The following is a 22118-nucleotide window of genomic DNA, read 5'->3' on the forward strand; positions in this document are numbered from 1 at the left end:
CTTTCTTCCAACTTCCATCTATTCCATCCCAGAATCAGGACCGACCATCAAAACCAAGCAAAAAGTAACAGCAACCCCACGCCAGCGCTATTTTAGTAGAGCAAGATACCCGCATAAGGTAGGTATAAAAGGGAAAAGAAGCCACGATATGAATACAATAATGCAAGCCATATTCATTAGTCATCAAGCTGTCCAGCGCCGCTCAAAAGAATTTTTTATCCATGCTCCGCTCGCTCTTGTAGAATTTAAGAAAGGAATTGTTTAGTATGCACCGCGAATCTTTGCATAGAGGTCGGTGTCGAGGAAATTATAATTGGCATCCAAATCGCAGAATGGATGTCGAGATAGAAGTGTGTCTGCTGTGGGACGTTCAGAAGGATCACTAGATTGTGGGTCAGCGATTAACATGGAAAGAGGAGATGTGAAGTTTTACATGGTGAAGCAGTCTGCCATAAAGGCTACGGCAACTGGACTGATCGTTTGAGAGACGTCGTCTGGAATTGGAGGTGCTTCATTCAGACTGCCAAGCTTGTAGATAGCGCCGATGGTCTCTTCCTTGCTCCAAGGTCGTCTACCAGCAAACATCTCGAGGACAACGCAGCCGAGCGACCAGATATCTACCTTGGCGGAGTATCCTTGGCCTTGAGATCGAACAACTTCTGGTGCCATCCAGAACACGGAACCTTGCATGTTATTCGATGCATCATTGCCATAAATATTGTCGGTCTTCTTCGAGATACCGAAATCAGAAATCTTACAGGTTCCATCGAGATCCAGCAAAATGTTATCAGCTTTGAGATCTCGATGTAGAATACCTTCGCGATGCAGATATGCTAGGCCCGAGAGAGTTTGCCTCGTGAGCGAGCTGACTACTGTCTCCTCGAATTTGCCGTGTTTCCGAAGACAACTTCCAACGCTACCACCAGAAATATACTCGAGGAAGATACTGATCGACATTTCTTTCCGTTCGCAACCAAGATACTGGACGATGTTCACGTGGTCGAGATGCTGCATAGTATCAATTTCTTGATCAAGTGCTGCGACCATCTCGCGCATCTTGTCTTTGTCGTTTCCAGCAGCTTTAGCGCTGACTTCGACTTGTTTGACAGCTAAGAATTCTCCAGTCGTTGCATTCATTCCCAAGTATACTCGACCGTATGTACCTTTACCAATCAATTGACCTTTGAACCAACGGAAAGTTGCTTGCCGTTTGGGGATGGTGTCTTGAGGAATCTGTGGAAGTATCATGCTGCCACGCTGAGGCTTAATCTGGACAATATTGGCACCGAACATCTTCGTACTCTTACGTCGGAGAATAGTGCTGGATGCAGCACCTTGCTGGATAGGCGCAGTAACTTGTGTATATCGCTTGTTCGCTTCGTGGGCTCCTCTTGCAACCTCACGAATGGACTTCATCCTACCCAAGCCGCCGGAACGACGAACGTTCCGCTGAGCGACACTTTGAATGGAGCTAGGCCTTTCTAATGCTTTCAAAGTTGACTCGTCCGATCCTAAAGTATCTCCATCATTGTAGGATAGATTTGATCGCATGGTGCCTGTCGACGACTGCTCGCCCATGTTCATTCCTGCTTGTCCAGCAGCTAGTTGTTCCAAGGTCTGGTGTTCTGCTATCGGCGATACAGGCGGTGATGTTCCGCTACTTTCCTCCAGTACAGGCTGATCCAGGTCCAAATTCGGGAAGAAGTCGTCGAGGTGGTTGATAAGCGCCTCCGCAGGAGGTCTGCTTGCCCAGACATCTTCTCTAGCAAAAGATTCACGACGAAGCAATTTGGCGCTCATATCCTCTGAAGATTCTGCAGACCACCCGCCTTCAGAGTTCGAGGCCGCAGAATTAGGATTACGGCGTTGTGGTCTCTTGCCAGCACTGCGAGAATTGTCATCATCGAAGTCAGGTGCTCTTGGAGTATTGGCAGTGTTCCCGCCATTTTGTGGCGAGGAGAATGAAACAGATAAACCTTTCTTCGAGCGCGAAGTCCTAATCGTCAAACTTGGTCGTTTACCAATGCCCTCTGTATCGCTTGACTTGTCCTCTCCGCCATTGACTCTCCTGAGACTAGATTTCTTGACGGGTGTACGAGATGCTATCGGTACAGCGAAGAGGCCGTCATCCGAATCATCGTCCGAATCGCTCTCTGGTGCTTGTTGAGGTGAGTTCTTGAAGTTGATGTTCGATTCTGTGAAGTCCAAGTTGGGACCATAGGATTTTCTGTTCCCGGGAATGTTCATGCCGGAAGGAGTATGGGCACTGCTTGGACTCAATTCACCTGGAGATGGCGCTCTCTTCATGTCCTCCTCTCGTAACTTGGTGACCGTCGAATTCTCAGGCATTCTACCTGAGGCTATCAAGTCATTGGCGATCAACTGGTTTCCTTCTTCTCCATAGTCTGGCACAGTGAAGGCTGTTTCTCCTTTGCTCCATGTTGTGCTGCCGGGAGTGCCACTTGCAGACCTAGGGCTGCTTCGGCCGGAAGCAGATGTACCGAAATCCACAGTTGCCATTGCACTTCTACCTCGATCGAACTGAGGACTGTCACCAGGCGGAGATCTTTTATTTGGTGATGAGGAGGCTGTATTTGGGCTTGGGTGCCCGACTCCACCCAATCGACTTCCCATCCCGATAAGAGCTGCAATTGCGCCACCAGACGGTGAGGGAGGTACAGGCTTGCGTTTAGCATATTCAGACAATTCATGAATGGTGGAAGGAAACTGGTCTCCGCCGGACATACGTTTCTCGTCGCTGTCAATGCTCGTCAACGATAGACGTGCTTGCTGGCCTGATCTCTTGCTCAGAGAATTGGCTTTAATCAAAGTTGCCGACTCCGCAGGCGGTCGAGGCGGCTTCCTTTGGGGGAAGAGGCTGTCGGGTTTCTTGTCTTCGAATGGAGAATTTCGTGGCTGATCAAAATCAACATTGCGACCAACAATGCCAAATGCCCCATCAGCGGAAGGAGTCTCCTTGCTTGCCTTCTTTTTAGCCAAGTACTCCTTTTGTCTGCGCTCCATCTCAGCTTTATGCTCAGCAGCAGCTAATTCCATAAACGCTTGTCTCTCTGCTTCAGGAAGCTGGCTCTCGCCTGTTGCTTGAGACGACCTGAACTGCATAAGACGATCTCGGAGAGCATCAGTCTGGCTGTCCGAGGAAGGTAACTCAGGACTCTCATGACTTAATGGTGGTATGCTAGCCTTGATCGTATTTTGGCGAGAGCTAGGAGGGGATGAGCTGGACCGCCTTCTGGCACCATTGAGCGCAGCGTATGCTTCTTCGTCCAGTGGTGCTGTTGGCGGCAGGCCTGGCGATAGGCCGAGTTTGTTACCAAAGTTCATACCTAGACTCACAGTCTGGGCTCCAGATGTGTACGCATTAGCAGGAGCCTTGATAAATACTTTCAGACTCCCAGACTGATCTGCTTTTGCTCGTCTGTGGATAAGTAGTTTCTGATCGTCTAGTGCTTCATCATGATCGGATCTACCTAGATCAGTAAGATAAATTTTAACAAATTCGCTGTCATGTAGTCCGAGGCTCGAGCAGATTGTACCACGAATCTCGTTGGCAGAATCCAAGTCAGTAACTTCACACATGCGGTAGTTCCATCCGTCTAGAGTTGCGAGTATGAAGTTTCGCCCTGGCACATTACGCCTTCCGCGATACCCTGTAGTATGTGCAAACCGATCATATTCTGAGGCGGAAAATGTTGAAGATGGCCGATCCAGAGAAGTCTCGCTCGAATTGCTGACTTTACCCATAAAGGGAGCGGCTTTGAAGTTCAAAGAGGGACTTGTAGGTGATTCGAGATTTGGCTCTTCGGGAGAAGGCCCTGCACCGTCTTCTTTTCTATTCTTTTTGCGGAAATGCTTCATCAAAAAGCCCTTGCCTTCTTTCGCGGAGCCAGGCTGTTCCAGACTAGCAGATCGCTCACCAGAATCCAATGGCGAAGGCCGGGCACCGTCGACTCCATGACGACGGGTGTCTTGATTGCGAACGAGATTCAGCTCTCCTACAGCTCCACCCATTCCCCCCCGTAGAATTTGACTTGCACCTGGTGGAACTCCAGAGCCGTATATAGCTGCACTGGATGAGATGGAGTCCGTGCTATTACTTGCTCGATGTCCGAACTTTGCACTGCGAGGCGAAGCAGACAAATTGCCTGTGCTCGATGCGTTCATCGATACAAAAGTGCCACCTGGACTATCCGGATTGGGACTACCATCAACCCGGAGAGCTGGTGCGCGAAATGGTCCTTCCGTGTCGCTACTTGCACTTGGACTGTGGCGCCCTCCATCAATGTTTCGTAGAGCATTTCGATGACCGTTCCTACTCACAGAATCCGATTCTGCCAGAGGCCCATTACTACTACTCAAAATCGGCATTGTGGTGCTTCGTGCAGAAACTCTTCTGCTTGAAAACCCGGGCCCTGGTCCTTTGAACATTGTTTTACCCGGACTATCATCATCTCCATTGGCTGTGCTAGGCGTCGACACTTGAGCTTCTCTACCAAGGTTTGGTGAGCCCTCAAGAGTCCCCTCCGTGCCTGCGCTGGGGATATTGGCATTTGAAGATTCTCGACGGATGTGAGTTTTGGTCACATCTGGTGCTCTGCCCGTGACAATACCTCTGATCAGACGTCTCATGCGCTTGCCTTCTTCCCGCTCCCTTGCTTGGTCCCAACCTGTGCCGCTATTCGAACATTCTTTTGCCAGACGAGGATAAACTTGTTGATGCATCATACCAAAGTTGCCTCTTCCTCCGTGTCCGCTTCCTAGCTCAAGAAAAACCGAACCACAAATGTTCAGATATTTGAACGTTGCTTGCCAATCCTTTGAAAATTGATTGTTAGCAAGCCATAAAAGAACACGATCCATGGTCCACTCCAAGCCAGCATCGTTAGGCGATATTGGAGTACCAGTATTACTGGCTTGATTGAGGCCTCTGCTAGACGGTTGCGGGTTAAGTATAGTAGCCGTAGGAGGTCCCGAAGCACTGTAATCTGGCAGGTGAATGTCGTTGAATCGGCTTACTGGTGTTTGTGTCTGGTAATGTTGAGATCGGTTCTGGTAATAGCTGCCACCATCGTCCACAGGAGTTGACACAGACACAGCTGAGAATTCTGCACTATCACCGCGAGTGAAGCTTGGTTCTTGTCTTCCAAACCCAGGTATACCTACTCCGGGTCCGAATGAATCTCCATGTGGTATGTAAGTCGCAGACATTTGATGCTCGCTAGCAGGGGGTGGTGGTATCGAAAGAGGGGGAGGCTGATGGTTAACATAGCTTTGACTAGGATTATATGCTTGATGTTGGGTGTTCGTAGGAGGATTAGGTGGAGGTAGAGGGAATCCTCTGGCATCATACGACCGACCCCAGCTGCCTTGCCAGCTCGAAACTGGAGGGGGACCCGGGGGTGGTGGGAGTATAACGCCAGGGTGTTGGTGAGATTGAGGTCCGACATTTCGAGGAGGTGGGGGAGGGAGAATGGTCATCATATGCGGTTGCGCTGGAGGAGACATGGGTGGTGGGGGTGGAACAACATATTGCCTTGAAGCATCCACCGCAGATGGATGTCTCTGCCCTGGTTGATACATCGGAACGTTTGGACCAGAGCGTGCGGAGGGTCGATAAGAATTATTCTGGGTATTCAATGGCGAAGGCACCGGATCTGCCGCTGCAGATCTCGCTCTTGGGCGCGAAGCACCACCCGAGGATGCAAGTGTTGGATACGGGGAGCCGTTGCCGTATATGGGTATTAGCAGACCCGAGGAGCTGCTGAGATTGTACTGCGGAACGTCGTTCAAGATGAGGTCCTCTGGGACTTGGAGATCAGCGTGCGAACTGATCCTTGGGGAGACAGCCGGCAGTCTATTTGCTTCTGAATTATTCGATCGAGTTGAAGAGGATCGAGGGCGCGAACTGGTCATCGTAATCCGCGCATCTTCGTACATGCGATTCAGACGTGTTGAGGTCGGCGAGGCCTGTCCCTTGCGTTGTCGTCGAGCTCCTCAAGACGACCGACCAGACCCAACCCAATGTTTTGGACAAGCTCGTCGTCGCAGAGCACTTAGTATCGCTCACAGCAAAAGACTCGAGAGCGAGAATGGACGGCGCAGCACCAAGAAGTATGGTGATAGGGAGAGGAGTGAGGGTGAGAGATGACTGAGGGCGAGGGCGGCATTCAATGTTGTTGGTAGTCGCGCGACATTCTATTCGTTCATTCAATCAAAGGGTCTGCAGGGCTGGCCGTCAACTCGTATGGAGGTTCTCCAGCCCGCCGCCAAGCACGCTGGGCCAACACACTTTCAGCCACACCTTCGGGCCATCTTTATTTCCGTGTTTCATGGTTTCGTCTCGGGGAGCCTTGCCGCCGCCTCGACATCAGATGTGTTGTGTATGTACGCGAATGGATACATTTGATAGATATTCACTAAGGTGTGCACACCGCTACTTGACTTGAGCGTCTTCACTTTGGGATGCAAGAAAAGAGAAGCGTGAAAGATATGAGATAAAAGGAAAAACCACTGAAGAATTGGCCTTGTACAGATAGTAGTCTTGAGAGCGATAAGGAAGCTCGTCTTGGAGGTACATTAGAAGTTATACGAGCCCACATGGGCCTGAACCAGCTGTTGTTAGACGATCCGCCGCCCTCGTACTTCGGATATCGCCCAGAGGCACTTCTTCGGCCTCAAGACGTGAGGCGCTTCTTCTTTCATCAATCGTGAGGTTTCAGTCTCAGCTGTCGATGTCGTGGCGCCACAACGGCTGCTCCGACCCACATTTTGTTTTCACCAGCGAGCAGAAAATTCGGATGTTCAAGACGAGACAGATTACGACCCCTCTCATATGCATTCCCTAGTCTTCTGCAATTGGTAGAATACGCCGTAGGACATACGAGACTGATTGAGGCTCCCAACGGCTGCCGGCAGCTATTTTCGGTTCCAGGGTGAGGTGGGTTGATTCCGAGCTTCATTAATCGTGGTGATCCTCTATTATGATCTACCTCATCCCTGAGCTGTCATCTGAAATATTTCCAATCTGTATTGATTAATAACAGTCTTGGTTAAGCTGTGATGCGGGCTGCTTAATAACTTCCCGTCGGTTGGAAAAATGCTATTATTTTGGCAGATTGAAGATATTCGGATATCCACACCAACCGTGAATCTAGTCTCCAGCCACTGTGCACAAGCCACAGTCTGGTGGCTCCTCGACACAAATTCTCCATTTTATTTCTTTTTCAAGATTCCATCATCAGTTCACTCGACCGACTTCTCGACTATGCAATCGGACCGTAGCATTGATAGCACTCGGAACGCGTGAGTAACGGTATTGGTTTTGATGGATTCACTGCATTGTCTCCATCAAAGTGGCGTGTCTTTCTAGCTGCAAGCTCCTGCATCGTCATAGGTAGTTTTCTAGGTGGGGTGAGGCTTGCTACGGATTTCACGGGTTCAAGCTCCAGCGAGTATTTGAACTCTGGCAAGGCCAACAAATCTACCCGTCTTCTCAACATAGTCTTCTTCTTGCAACAAAGTAATCCTTCCTACTCTTTTCTCTCGTCAATCGAAAACTCATTCTAGACAATATGACCAGCACTCCAGTCTACAGAGCTGGCACCTCTTCTCCCATTAGGACTGCCGAACTTAAATCGCCAATTGACGTTGCAGAGTATCTCTTCACGAGATTGCAACAGATTGGTGTCCGCTCGATCCATGGCCTGCCAGGCGACTACAACCTGGTAGCTCTCGATTATATCCCAAATCTAGGATTGAAGTGGGTGGGGAACGTCAACGAACTCAACGCCGGTATGTAATCTGTCGAGCTTCATGTTACTTCTGACACGGTTGGCAGGATATGCAGCAGATGGGTACGCACGAATCAAGGGCATGTCTGCCATAGTTACTACCTTCGGTGTCGGAGAGCTCTCGACCGTCAATGCTATCGCAGGTGCATACTCGGAGCATGTTCCAATTGTCCATATTGTTGGAATGCCTTCAACAGCCTCGCAGAAGGATGGCATGCTTCTACATCATACACTGGGCAATGGAAACTTCAATGTGAGCATACATACTTGCAGTTGTCACAGCACATAGAGAGATCATCGAGTCCTCCAGAATATTCGCAACTACTGTTCATTTTCAGATTGTACTTGCTAATTTTGCCAAGGTCTTTGCAGATATGAACAAAGAGATCTCCTGTGCAATGGCTAAATTGAATGACCCAAGAGAAGCAGCCGCTCTAATTGACGACACCCTTCAAAAATGTTGGATTCAAAGTCGACCCGTCTATATTACTTTACCCACCGATATGGTCCAGAAGAAGATCGAGGGAGAGCGACTGAAGACTCCAATTGATCTTTCATTCCCTACAAATGACATGGCCAGAGAAGATTACGTCGTGGAAGTGGTCTTGAAGTATCTTCAGTCTGCAAAGAACCCAATAATCTTGATTGATGCTTGTGCCATCCGGCACAGAGTTCTCGAGGAAGTTCATGACTTGATAGACAAGACTAAACTTCCAGTTTTCGTCACTCCAATGGGAAAGGGTGCAGTCAACGAGACACATCCAAGCTTTGGCGGAGTTTACGCAGGTGATGGAAGTCAAGAAGAGGTTCAGAAGCGCGTAGAAGCTTCCGATCTGATCTTGACAATTGGAGCCATCAAGGTAAGGCATTGCCGCTCTGGGAGGAAGTTTTATTACTAACAATGATATAGAGTGACTTCAACACCGCTGGCTTCACATATAAGACTTCTCAACTCAACACAATTGACTTCCACAGTACACATACAACTGTAAGATACTCAGAATACCCTGGCGTTTCGATGAGAGGTGTGCTCCGAAAGGTTATTCAGCAAGTCGACTTGAGCAAGCTATCTGCTGTTCCTGGACCTAAGATGGAGAACAAGGTAGAAGAGAACGAAGACAAGTCTGAGACCATCACACAAAAATGGATTTGGCCTGTAGTCGGCCAACAATTCCTGAAGAAGGACGATATTGTTATTACCGAGACTGGTACAGCGAACTTCGGTATTTGGGAAACCAAGTTCCCAGCAGGTGTCACAGCCATCAGTCAGGTGCTGTGGGGTAGTATTGGATACTCCGTTGGTGCGCTTCAAGGCGCATGTCTTGCCGCCCGTGATGCTGGAATGGACCGACGAAGCATCCTCTTTGTTGGCGATGGATCATTCCAATTGACAGCCCAAGAAGTCAGCACCATGATTCGTCTAGGATTGAAGCCAATCATGTAAGATCCAACGCTCTTCACCCTCAAAACTCAAACTAACATATCTAGTTTCGTCATCTGTAACGACGGCTTCACAATTGAACGATTTATTCACGGTATGGACGCAGAGTACAACGATATTCAACAATGGCACTTCAAAGATCTCGTCAAGGTCTTCGGTGCTAAGGAAGGCACATATCGTACCTACCAAATTAAGACCAAGGAAGAAGTCACCAAGCTCTTTGCTGACAAGGACTTCAACTCTGCCGACGTTTTGCAATTTGTTGAGCTGTATATCCCAAAGAAGGATGCCCCAAGAGGATTGGTTCTAACAGCAGAGGCTGCTGCACAAAGAAATGCCAAGGAGTGAAATGGTGTTTACGAAGGTTTCGTTGGAGGCGATTTCAAATTCGGGTTGGCGAAAGGATAGATTGGGGTTCATGACTTCATGAATACATAGAGGACAAATTTCAGCTCTTTCAAAAATGCCGCCTGAAGGAAATACGTGAATCTCCAAATTGAGAACAAGCTTCAGTAAAGTTAAAATCGCGTTGTACAGGACCATCAATGGGACTTGAATTTGGACGCTCATTACTGACAGACATTCTTGACTCACTAAACCGAATATCATTGTCCCACTGCAAAACAAGTTTCCAGCATAATTCAAATCTTTGGACCACTTTCGAACTCTACCTAACCTGGGAAAAATGTCTGAACGATTTTCGATTGTAGACAATCACCTTTTCCCTCTGGTAAACAGGAACTTCAATAATGCAACCAATTACACTATCAGAATGTAATATCTATCCTTGCGTTATTACCTGAAATTCATCCATTCATGTCTGTATCAATCGAGTCACAAAAGCTCTCAGCCTCGTCCCACTAGCCCAATTGGCCACACCCGAACCCAAAAAGTGGGGACAGCCCTCTTCTGCAAAACCTCATCTTCGTCCCTCGTCAACAACGCAGTCGCAAGACGATCCGTATCAGCATGGCCGACTCGAGGAAACGGAAAGAGAGAACGGGTGGTGATGGTGCTGAGAGGGGTGGGAAGAGGAGTAAGGTATGCTTTGAGGGTTTTCTTTGTGTTCTTGTGGGGATGTGCGCGAGGCTGAAGAATTCGATGAATGTTTTTGTCGCGGTTTGGAGGATTGATTTCTCAATTGGACAGATGCGTGGTTCAGCTTTGCGTATTTCGTGTTACAGTATGCGGTGAATACTACTTTACTGATATGGGAGTTCTGGTTCCTTGCATTTGGCGGATGTCCATGTTTAGAGCGTGCTGGTGTTTGTTGAGATTCTCGAGCTGGGACATAGTATTCTGGTAGTCTGTTCAATTTTTCAGATGTAGTACGAATCTGGGTGCTTGCTTGTTGCTGCTCATGCCATGATATCAAGTTTTGAGAGACTGTGGGAAGAGACTTCTGCGCGAGATGTCACGACGCTCACGTTCACTTTGTTTCGTCTTTTTTTACCATACATTCACAGCGGTTGCGGAAAATAACATCTGGTCTTATTTGAGGAACATGCATGCTTCTAGCTAGGTGGCGAAGTACGGCAAGGATTTTGTGGATTTGATTTCAATATGCTTCGCGTTCTCCCTGGAGATGTAGCAATAACTTTAGCAATGCATATACTAATCGTGAAATAGGGAGGAAATGGTGGCAAATGGCAAACTCCACATCAACAAGCAAAACTCGCTTCTCGATCAAGTGGGAAGATAGAGCCCGGTGATGCTGGTATTTGGGCAACTTGTGCAAGAGGTGTGGAACGAAAGGCGGCAGCGGAGCTCAAAGCTATGTTGGAAGAGGTACGGCGGAGAGGAAAACTTGCAGTTAGAGGCTAACACGATGCATAGTGTGCAGAAAGATTCTATGGCCTTAAGTCAGCACCCGATGAACCAGAAGGTGATGAAAACTCTGATGATATCGAGGCTGTCATAAAGAAGGAGCTAGCTTCTATGGATCAGAAGAAAGATGGCAACACAGAGCTGTTCACACAAATACACATGGATCTCCAGTGCGTCTTATTCTTCAAGACTCGGTCCGGCATAGACCCCGTAGATTTCGCACACAAAATCTGTGAGGAGATTGTTGCGAATCCGAAGATCCGAAGAATGAGATACATCAATCGTCTAACACCAATGACCTTGTTCGGAAAGGCGACTGAGAAGGGACTTGAGGATCTGTCGAAATCAGTGCTTGGAAATTATTTCAAGCTGAATACGCAGAATGGTGAGGGCAACAATAGTAGCGAAGATAACCAAAGTCTTCCTACGAATGAGACTTCGCAGGACCATGCCAACTACTCTGTAAGTCCAACGTTCTCAATTTCGATCCCTCGTGTACTTTCGCCACTCCGGTCGTATCTTTGCGTTGCATTCAACTCAAAGCGGAAACCATAAACGACTTGCTGACATGCCCACAGTATGCTATTCGACCAACTATTCGAAATCATAATACTCTCAAGCGGGATGCAGTCATCAAACAAATTGCATCGTCGATCGCGGACACGCACAAGGTTGATCTGACGAATGCAGAGAAAGTGATTGTGGTGGACATATATCAGGTAAGATCCATACTTGCCGACATCATGTACTCCATTTCATTGCATGATCGTGCAGTGGTAGGTTGCACTATATGTATGTTCGTCTACTGATACTCTGTTTGCAGACGGTGTGTGGGATGAGTGTAGTTGGAGGCGATTGGGAAGCATTGAAGCGATTTAACCTGGCTGAACTATACTCGCATGGCCAGTCGACGCTGAATGCTAAGGCTGCTTCAGATGCTGAGGCTAAACTTCAAAGCGTAGCAACAATCGAGGGTGCCGGCGTGGCTACTACCGACAACACGGGGCCTTAAATGTCGAATTCGATTGTCTCGGGACTTGCTTTTTGCTGGATCAAGACGATCACTACTCAACGTCACTGGCCTAGTTCCATTGTATGAAGGTTTCAGTGTCTTCAGACACTGAACCCCAGTCCCCCTAAGAAGTATTCACAAAAATGACAATAAATTCATGACCAACGTTGTCAAATGATCTGACCGCTACATGCATGGAAGATTTAGAGGCTGAAGGCGGTGAAGTTGCTAACAGGCTCCAGACCGCTGAACAATGTACTGCTAACTACATATCTGTTTTATTCCCATATGCACAATCAAGTACTCGATCAAGTGTTTGAAGCGATCGCGATCGCAAACACAACTACTGTACTGTAACATTCATGCAGACCAACGCAATCCTCTCAGCCATTTATATATTTCTCACTCCGAAATTCAGCATGATATCGCCCTTTAACTGGGTCTGTGTTCCGAAGTTGCAGCCTCCAAATTGATCTCTCACACCAATCCAGCCCAGGCAGGCGTTTCTCGAAGCTCGCTAGAATGCTTCGAATCGGGAAGATCCACCGTTTGACAGCTAACCACATCGGCACAAAATTAACGAAGGGGGGGGGGGGGGGCTTAAGTGAAGGGGGGTCGAAGAAGAAGCAGAAGCAGAAGCAGAAGGCTTGCTTCTATGATTCTGGCTTCCTTTCCAGCCGAGTTCTGACAGGTTCGAAAAGGAGGAATTCCGCCCGACGGTTCCCCGTTCTCGGATTGGCCAAGGGTACCTATCTACCTCTTGAACGTTGGGGGAGAGCTGACACCTGACTATCGACTTTCTGATTGCAATAGCTCTGCCACGTCTGGCCACCAGACAGTCCTAGCCCGGCAAAGGTAGCATTTCCTCGACTGCAGTTGCATTCCAAGATTACTGCACCTACTCGGCAGGATCTACACTGTACGACGGTGCAGCTGGGGCTCACTTGACGACGCATCTATCAACTCGAATTAGCATGTACGTTTTGTCCTCGAGCACAATCCGTACCGTGACCTCCGCACGCATCAAGTCCCAAGGATCTGAGTTGTCCGAGTCCCGCACCCAACATTCAAAGCGAATCAATACGCCTCGAGAAAGCACTAAATGCGATGAAGCATTGCGGCATGAAGTTGCCACATTCAGCATTAACACAATTCTGCTAAGCACGCATCGTATTCGGTGCTCTCGTCCACCACCACCAACATGTCCATCCTCAACAGCGGCATCCACTCAGCTCCCCCAACTCCCACGCATTCTCGCCAACTGACACATCCGCTTACCCCTGCCCTGCCCTGCTCGCACCCACTTCGCCTTTCCATGCAGTCGGTCGGCGGTCGCCATGCACACTCGCGTAATGACAACCAGTAGGAGATTTCTGGGCCACGTTGTTTCGCTTCCAAGGTCAATATCCAGCACCACCAACACTGGACATGACCATCTGCACCATTTGCCCGCAGATTGCTCCGATGCTGCTGTCAATAGCGCCCCCTGTCTCTCCAGAGCATTTGCCTTCCCGGGAACCGCCTGCTACGGGCCAATCCCAGACCACAATAAGCGATTTTGCAGCGACAGAAGCAAGCCAAGTGGAAAATATTACGCTTCTCAAGCGCTCACGCGCCATGGTCCCATTTTCTCTTTTCTGAAGCACGTCTGGTATGGCCACGGCGGACTGCCAACATGAACAGAATGCTTTGCCAGCATGGCTGAGATGGTACATTTCGTCTATTGCTCGCCAATCGGGCTGGTGTGGATTGCAGATTCGTGCCCACTTTGCTTCTCTTCATACATATGCAAAACCTACATCAAGTGAAGGAAGTAGATGCAGACTCGAGAGATCTAGAGACTCCAGGGCAGTGGGGGTTAGTCCTGTTCTCGTGAGGAAGAAATCTATATAGACGCTTTGTTCTCCTTCAGATTATTGCACACGCACGGCAAAGCACTTCCCCCCCCCCCCCCCGTGAAGATCCATCACATTTCACTTCCCCGGCGCCATCACACCCCACGGCAAATTGCCCACACGAGTTCAAGCCTCCGCCAATCTCGAATGACACAGCATTATAGGCCAAGACACATCGCTCACGGGACGTCGGATCCCTGCTGCAATATCACATTTCGAGGACCCGACGGTGTGGTTCAAACGCCTGGGGCAGGAGCCGTGTTGGCATCTCAGCCACAAGCGGTCTTTAGGGCCGATTCAGCAGCCTGCTGCTTATCACCAGCATATATCTCGGGACGGTCGTCCTCTGCTGCTGCCATGGCAGACAACCGAGGAGGGGGGTCCCGTTCACCACGGAAGGTCCCAGCAGCAACGAAGAAGGTAGGACCGCCTCGGCAGCGTATGTCCTCACTGATGTACTCCTTACCGGTACGACGACTCAAAGACATTTTAAGTCATGTCTTGCCCGATGTGACGCTAAGCTCGACCGAAGAACTTAAATCGAGTGGACTTGCGAGGCTTTTCACCTTAAAGATGTCGGATGGTGAGAAGGTGCTGTTGTCGGTGGCTCCAAGCTTATCCATTCGATTACTTCGACAGGAGTCAACGATATTGTCGACTGAAGCTGTTCTGTTGAATTTCTTGGCCGAGTCAGATCTCGACGGGAAAAGTGGCAAGGAGAAAGTAGAAGAAGGGGAGGACGAGGAGGAGGATGAATCTTCAAAAGCCAAAGATGATAGCCAAAAAGTATCAAGAGCGCTACTAGGGCTGGCCCCTAAACTGCTCAAGCACGCCAAGGACAGCCGCGAACTGGCATATCCTTACACCATCGTCAGCTCAACACCTGGAGAACCTCTCACGAAACTTGCTCCATTCCTAAGCGTCCCCGAACGTCACGACATAGACAAACAAGTCGGCGCACTGGCACGAACCCTAGCCAATCTAACTTCTCCCATGAAGCTGTTTGGTATGGCGAACAAAGCTCTTCCATTTCCGTGCCAGCCATCTGGACCATCAGCTCCTCCCAAGCTCGGATGCAAGACTTGGGCCGAAGGATTCAACACGCTCCTGGAAAGCATTCTTCGGGACGGAGAAGACATGGCTGTCCTCCTACCATACGAAGTCATCCGCTCACATTTCGCAAGACTATCATGGCGACTCGACGCAGTCACCACACCCAGACTTGCCATCCTCGACATCAACGACCCGAAGAACGTCATGATAGAGCGCGATCCCGACGACGAAGAAACGATGCTGCCCTCAGAGCACATCCGCTTGACCGGGCTCCGAAACTGGAGTCAGGGAGTCTTCGGCGATCCACTGATAGCGTCCTGCTTTGATGAACCTACGGAAGGGTTCCAAGAAGGCTGGGATGCCGCTGGCGAAGAGATCATCGAGGATGGAGAACACTCGGAGACAAGGAAATTGCTGTATCGTTGCTATAGAGCGATAGTGGAGGTAGTGACGGAATACTATAGGCCGAAGGGTGACAGTAGTCGGCGGGAACTGGGAGGGAGGAGGAAACTTACACAAGTGCTGGCGCAACTGGAGAAAGTGGATGTGGTGGATGGCGATGCACCGAAGCGGGTACGGAGTTCATCGACTGATGGCGAATCTTCGAAACGGGTGAAGACAGAGTCGAAAGGAAAAACAGAGCCAACAGGAAGGACAGAGCCAAGAGGAACGACAGAGCTAAAAGGAAAGACAGAGCCAAAGGGAAGACGGTACCAAAAGACAAATGATGGGATGACGGAATGATAAGATGAAATGCTGAGCGTTTGAGCGTAGCGTGGCGTCCGGTGTCTGCATATAGGAAATGATACCCTCGCACAATATCTAATAAAGTTGATGACCTTTCTTCTCATTCATGTCTTCTTACTAGTTGACGCCGTGTCATCTTCATCTCGGGGGAACTGTAATCCCATCAATCCCAATAGATTGCCTCCGGGACCTGCCATACCGGCCTGGCTCTTGAAGCTTTCAAGCAGGTTCTTGGCGAGATTGTAATCAATGTTGACATCATCGTCGCTGTCTTCAGAATCGGCATCCTCTTCAGCTTCTTCTTTCGATTTGCCTTTGAGCGCTGATAGTTTTCTTGGTGTTGGGTCTAGATTAAGAGCTCCAGCTTCGTTGAGCTCGGCTTCCATCCTCTCCATGACCTTCCTAATTTTCCTCGCTTCACTCAAGCCATCTTCATCGTCACTAGATTCAACTTCCTCGACCTTTCGGAGCCCACTGGCCGGATCTTCTGCCTCGTCTTCCTCAGGCGGCATCCCCATCATCTCTCTCATCATCCTCGCGAATTCTTTTTCGTCGAAGCTGACATCCTTATCTTCATCTTCACTATCTTCTTCATCCTCTTCCTCATCCTCGTCGTCGTCAAAATCCATGTCGTCCATCTCGGCTCCGTCGATACCCGCATTATCATCGTTCAGAAATGACTCGAATCTCTCAACCATTTTCTTCAGATCAGCTTGCGTCTTGGCATCACCAAATCCCGAAGGCGGCTCTGGACCAAAAGAACCTGGAACTCCCGATTTCTTCTTGTCTTGACTCTTTCCTTGCAGTTCTCTCTCGAAGTCCTCGAAATTGATATCCAGCCACGATTCGTCGTCTTCTCGGGTCACATCTTTCCACTTAGAAATGTCTTGGTCGGATGGTAGGTCGGAGTCTTCCCAAGTAGCTAAGTCGTCTAGCAGAATCTTTAACTCTCGGACGACGCGGTTATCGTTGTTCTTACTGTCCGTTACAAGCATTTCGAACCCAGAAGTGACTTTCATTCCCATCTCAAGGCTGACATATCTCTTGCCCGACTCGCCTGTCTCCTTGGCTGTTTGGAGTAGAATATCCCTCCATGCTACGGGACACTCGAATTGCTGTGATTTCAGCTGAGCATATAGAACTTTCGTGAAGCGTGTGGACACTGTAACGAGATCTTTTGGGGGAAATATCAGTTCGGATGACTCTGTTTGGAGGGGCTTCAAGGCAATCGGATCACGCAAATAAAAGGCCTCCGTTGCAGGGGCAATAGATGTTGGACGGTCGTGTAGAATAGATGCAAGCTTCCTAGGTATGGTGATCAGAGCATGGTGCATTGAGGCCTGGATCTGGTCTGGGTAATTTCTGAGGCGATAGAAAGCTTCTTCCTCAATCAGAGGTGAGTTCATGAGGATGTCTGGGGTCGAGGTAATTATTTGGCAGGCTTCCTGAATTGTCAGACTGCGAGAGATTGGTGCTGTTTGGTCGGTAGTACTTGATGACGAAGCTGCAGTGAGTGGAATGATACGAAGTTGATTATGGTGGATCCAGACCTGCAAAGTATAAGCACAACATTCATGTCTAAGATGTTGTGCAACTCACCCGATTGTCTGCTATCTCGGGGTTCAACCATCTTGGTAACGCGTTTGCAGCTTCAATCAATAAGAATTCGCCATCTGTATCTACGACTTTGATCCATAAATCTGGGAAGTGGTTGCTCAATTCTCTGAGAATATATACAATGAGCCACTCGTCTTCGACTGAATCTCCATAGTTGGTTAGGCCATGTAGGTACATCAGTCCTATAATCGAATCAGTAGCTGCCTTGTTTTTATTGGTGGAGAGACATACCCTTTCCACTCTCAAGTTCCAACTTGAACTTATCGCGCTGCCATATGTAGTCCTTAAGTAGGCTTTCAGTAAGCTTCAGCGACTCTTTGCGCACGGCTTCAAGCCGTGATAGCACTTCTTTCTGGTTCTTCAGTCTAGAGTCGATGATGAAAAGAGTGTACTCGACACAGTCTTCTGGTAGACGTTTGGGAAAACCATCAAAACCTTCACCGAACCATTTCAGACCATCATCTTGGGAATCCATTCTGAAAGTGCAGAATATGTTGATACAATCGCGGGGTCATGAGGCTGAAGGCAACATTTGGATTTTCGACGCGGCGTTTTGGGAGCTTGGGCCTCACACGAGGATAGTTTCGCGCTAACCAACTTTGGACCCAAAGTAAACACAGGAAGAAACCGCGTTCTTTGAACGACCATAACCAAAACTCGACGCGACCTCAATTTGCATTTTCTTCGGAGTTTATGGCTACATTTGGGGATTGTGCATATCAGAAGATTAACCCATCAGTATTTCCTCATTTGCATGAGCTGTGATAGCTCCCAATCATCAACATGGTACAAGCCGCTATTCTCGAGACTCCACGATCGAGCAACGGCGATGCGACATACCTCACGAATCCACAGCTGGATTTCGATATAACACAAGAACCATCTTTCCAGTCACCTTCGAAGGATAACAACAACTTAATATCACAACTACAGAAAGGACGGCGCGGCATCAATCTGAGGACGCCTCGAAGTCGCGTTGCGCTCAGCGAAAGACGAAATCTCCCTGCAGGACTCGCAGGTGGAGAATTTACTCCTCTTCTCAAAAGCGCGACTCGAAATAGTGCTCTGCGGATTGGAAAGGAAAATATTCCCCAAACACCAGCATTTCTAAAACCTGGAGGTCTGGGCGATATACCAGAGGATCTGACACCTATTCCTGTCAACAGCTCGGTCTATGGCAGCGGTTCTCAAAATGGCTCATACATGGCAGGGACACCGGCGCCGCAAATCGATAGCAGTAGTACAGCTTCAACACCTATGGCTTTGCTCCCTCGACGGAACGCAGGCCCAGGAGTTTTGCAGGATGGCAATCAATTGTCCTTGAGAGAGCAGGAGAATGTCATCGACAAGATTGAGAAGGAGAACTTCGGTCTGAAATTGAAGATTCATTTCCTCGAAGAAGCTCTACGAAAAGCCGGCCCTGGCTTCAGCGAAGCAGCGTTGAAAGAAAACACAGATCTGAAGGTAGACAGAGTCACAATGCAGAAGGAATTGCTCCGGTACCGCAAGACCCTGGAATCAGCTGAAAATGACATCGAGTTATATCGACAGCAATATAACGAGGTCCAAGAGAAAGCCAAGCAAAAGCAACTCGACAAAGGCCAACGAGAAGAATTCGAACGCCTCCGACAGGAGTTGGAGGACCAGGACGCAGAGCTGGAGAGACTGAGAAGTCGGGAGCAGGATTTTGACGAATTGCAAGACAAGGTCCACGATCTCGAAGTCGATCTTAGAGAGAAGGACCGATTGCTCGACGATAGGGAAGATGAGATAGACAATCTCAAGGAGGACCTCGAGAAGCGTGATGCCAATGTGGCTGATTTACAAGAAGCTATCAAAAAGGCGCAGCGGCACGCTGTTGAGTTGGAAGAAAAGGCTCAAGTTGGCGAAGAGCTCGAGGACGCCAGGGAAACTATTGAAGAGCTGAATCAAGAGTTGAGAAGCTTCAAAGAGAAGATGAAGGAAGCAGAAGAGGATAGACAGGAAGCTATCAGGGAGAAAGAACGTGCAGAGGGTAATCTCGAGGAGTTGCAAGATGAGATGGCCAACAAGTCAATCACCACAAAAGGGCTCAGCCGTCAAATTGAAGAGAAGGCGAACAAGTTGCAGGACGACCTGGAAGTACTGCGCGACCAGCATTCAACCCTGCAAGAGCAATTTAACGACAAAGTCCGCGAGGTTTCTAGACTTGAAGACAAGTACGAAGAATTGAAGCAAGACAGCGATGTCGTCGAACAGAGGTTGAAGGACAAGCTAGAGCTCGTTGAGAATGAGAAGGAATCTTCGATCCGCGAGAAGGAGTCTTTATCGAAAAAGCTTGCTGCCATCCAGAATGATCTTCGTCGAGGAGGGGATGAGAAAGAGCTTTCTGCCAGGGAGAAGGAATCTCTCGCTAGAAAGCTTACAGCTGCCCAGAATGAGCTTCAGCAGTTAAGTGACGAGAAGCGCCTTCTACAAACCCGCCACGATGCACTCACGAACGAGTCCGAGAGCTTACAAAGAGATCTCGAGAGATCTCGCAAGACTATCGAGGATCTTGAAGACAAGCTCGACCACGAAAAGACTCTAGCTCTCAATAGCGAACGAGAAATCAGAGACGAGTACAAAAATGGGATCGATGAGCTCAATGACAAGATCGAAGATCTAAAAGCTGAGCTTCAGGAGCAGGAACGACTGTACGACGAGGACATTGACAAGTGGGAGTCTGAACGCCACGGCCTGGAATCCCAATTGCAAATCGCCAATGAAAAGGCTGCTGGGTTGCAACGAACAGTTGATAAATTGCAAGTAGCGGAAGGAACCTTATCCAGTAAGGAGACAAAACTTCAGCATGCCCTGCAGAGTGAAATGGATCGTCACCAAGAGCAAGAGGCCATGTTCACGCGCCAGATCGAAGAACTCAACCAAGAGGTTCAGTCTCGACGTGAAGCAATGGAAGATGCCCGAGCCGAACTTGCGATTGTCAAAGAAGATCTCCGCTTAAGTCAACGAGAGCAAAAGGCCCTGGCCGAAAAAGTGGAGGGACTAGAAGACGAAGTCGAGATTCTACAAACAAGTCTGGATGATGAGGGCGAACAGGCTAATCACGACATCACGACTGCCAAACAGGAGTGCGAGACCCTTCGCCATCAGATACAGTCACTCAAGCAAGACCTCAGCAAAGCAGAATCCGCCACTGCCAAGGCACGTACAGAAATTGAGACTTTCAGAGGCGATTTGCAAGCCGGAGAAGGAAGTAACGAGCAGCTCAACACGAGGTTGAGAGATGTCGAAGCACAGCTTGTAAAGGTCCGACAAGAAAAGACGAGCTTGAAGACCCAACTAGCGAGCCTTAACATCGAAGTACAATCTTTACGTAGCTCCAAGGAAACTGTCGAGGTTGAGCGAGATGAGATTAAGAGTCAGTTGCAGTCGATAAAGCAACAAGAGGACGAAACTTTCCGCTTTGACAAGGAACGTATCGATCTACGAGCTACGAAGATGAGGTTGGATGGTGAGGTGCGCAGACTGAAGGACGAGAACAAAATCCTGGTCACGGAGAAGCAGACCCTTGAACAGGAATTGCAGTTGGAAATCGAACGTGCTACTACCGAAGAGACCCGCCTCAGTGCAGAAATCCATGACCTCCAGAGAATTCTCAGGGGTTCATCCGAGAAGCGAGAACTCGCAGCAGCTAAGAAGTCAATCTCACAACTAGAGGCACGAATCCATGAATTGGAGTCGGAGGTGGTAGCCGGCACTGGACAGGCAGAGAGTGCTCACGAGCTGTCCATGATCCGGGAAGAACTGACAGCAGCACGCCAGAAGGAGACTGAATATATTCAGCGCGAAGTCTCCCAACGAGATACACTTCGAGGTCTCAAGCGTCAAATCACAGAACTCGAGCGAAAAGCCCACGACGCAGAGATCTCGCGCTTCGTTTCATCTTCACCTCACTCCTCTGTCAGTGGGTCTGCACGGAAGTCTGAGATTGTCGAAGTGCGTGCTCAACTCGCAACCACACATCAAACTCTCAAGGATGTTCGTAACCAGCTGAAGGAGCACGAGAAGCAAGCTGCGAGGAACGTTAATACTCTTAATAGCGAGTTCCAAGCCCAGCAAGCAGTCTGGGAGACTGAGAAGGATCAGCTTGAACGCTCTCTCGATGAAGCCAACTTCGCAAAAGAAGAGCTTGCTACTAAGAATGCGGCTTCCGAAGCGACAATCTCTCGACTTCGCAGCAAGATTACCCGTCTGGAGAAAGTACTTCAGGAAGAACGTCGCAACAGGGGTGAAGAGCAGACCATTGTTTACGAACGCCGAGAAATGCACGAGATGCTTCGTGAAACCCAGATGCAAGTCGAATCTCTCGAGATCGTTGTGGAGGAGAATGAAAAGAACATCGCTGCCATTACCGCTGTAGAAAACGAACTTCGTGCACAGCTACAACGAGTCCGTGAGGAACGTTCAGAGCAGCGTTCCAAAGCCAACTCAGCCCAAGAGCAACTCTTGAAGCTTGAACGCAAGTACAACAAGGCGAAGGAAAATTGGCAATCTGAGCTCAAGGCGTGGGATGAGCGAAAACAGATCTGGGAACAAGAAAAGAAGAACTTGACCTCCGGCGTCCGATTTGTGAATACCTCATTCTCAACTGTACAAGATGAGTCGGAAGTAATCCAAGCTCTAAAGAAAGGCATTGAAGAGAGAGAGAAGATTCACGTCAAGGAAATGCGTGG

At 48.9% G+C, this 22118-nt stretch overlaps 5 protein-coding genes across 5 annotated transcripts; 3 read left to right on the forward strand and 2 right to left on the reverse strand.

Moving 5' to 3' along the window:
* Window positions 1-261: 261 nt before the first annotated feature.
* Window positions 262-5229, reverse strand: LY89DRAFT_700587 (uncharacterized protein; the record flags this gene model as incomplete). Its single annotated transcript, XM_018217133.1, has 2 exons — window positions 262-382; window positions 434-5229. The coding sequence occupies 2 exons, from the start codon at window positions 5227-5229 to the stop codon at window positions 262-264; spliced, it is 4917 nt and encodes a 1638-aa protein (XP_018064985.1).
* Window positions 5230-7117: 1888 nt separating this feature from the next.
* On the forward strand, window positions 7118-9600 carry LY89DRAFT_700588 (pyruvate decarboxylase-like protein; the record flags this gene model as incomplete). Its single annotated transcript, XM_018217134.1, has 6 exons — window positions 7118-7323; window positions 7640-7812; window positions 7859-8064; window positions 8174-8671; window positions 8722-9251; window positions 9300-9600. The coding sequence occupies 6 exons, from the start codon at window positions 7118-7120 to the stop codon at window positions 9598-9600; spliced, it is 1914 nt and encodes a 637-aa protein (XP_018064986.1).
* A 1284-nt stretch (window positions 9601-10884) lies between these two features.
* LY89DRAFT_596078 (uncharacterized protein) lies at window positions 10885-12091 on the forward strand (the record flags this gene model as incomplete). The annotated part of the gene is made up of 4 exons (XM_018209896.1): window positions 10885-11040; window positions 11089-11541; window positions 11658-11798; window positions 11903-12091. Coding segments are annotated over 4 exons (939 nt in total), but the record flags the coding sequence as incomplete, so codon positions are not given.
* A 2252-nt stretch (window positions 12092-14343) lies between these two features.
* LY89DRAFT_596020 (uncharacterized protein) lies at window positions 14344-15783 on the forward strand (the record flags this gene model as incomplete). Its single annotated transcript, XM_018209892.1, has 1 exon — window positions 14344-15783. The coding sequence occupies one exon, from the start codon at window positions 14344-14346 to the stop codon at window positions 15781-15783; it is 1440 nt and encodes a 479-aa protein (XP_018064988.1).
* A 107-nt stretch (window positions 15784-15890) lies between these two features.
* On the reverse strand, window positions 15891-17878 carry LY89DRAFT_674765 (SGT1-domain-containing protein; the record flags this gene model as incomplete). Its single annotated transcript, XM_018213462.1, has 3 exons — window positions 15891-17336; window positions 17386-17585; window positions 17635-17878. 3 exons carry the CDS (start codon window positions 17876-17878, stop codon window positions 15891-15893), a joined length of 1890 nt encoding a protein of 629 aa, XP_018064989.1.
* Between the last annotated feature and the right edge of the window lie 4240 nt (window positions 17879-22118).

This window comes from Mollisia scopiformis (genome assembly GCF_001500285.1).
Source record: "Mollisia scopiformis unplaced genomic scaffold LY89scaffold_25, whole genome shotgun sequence".
Lineage (NCBI taxonomy): Eukaryota > Fungi > Ascomycota > Leotiomycetes > Helotiales > Mollisiaceae > Mollisia > Mollisia scopiformis.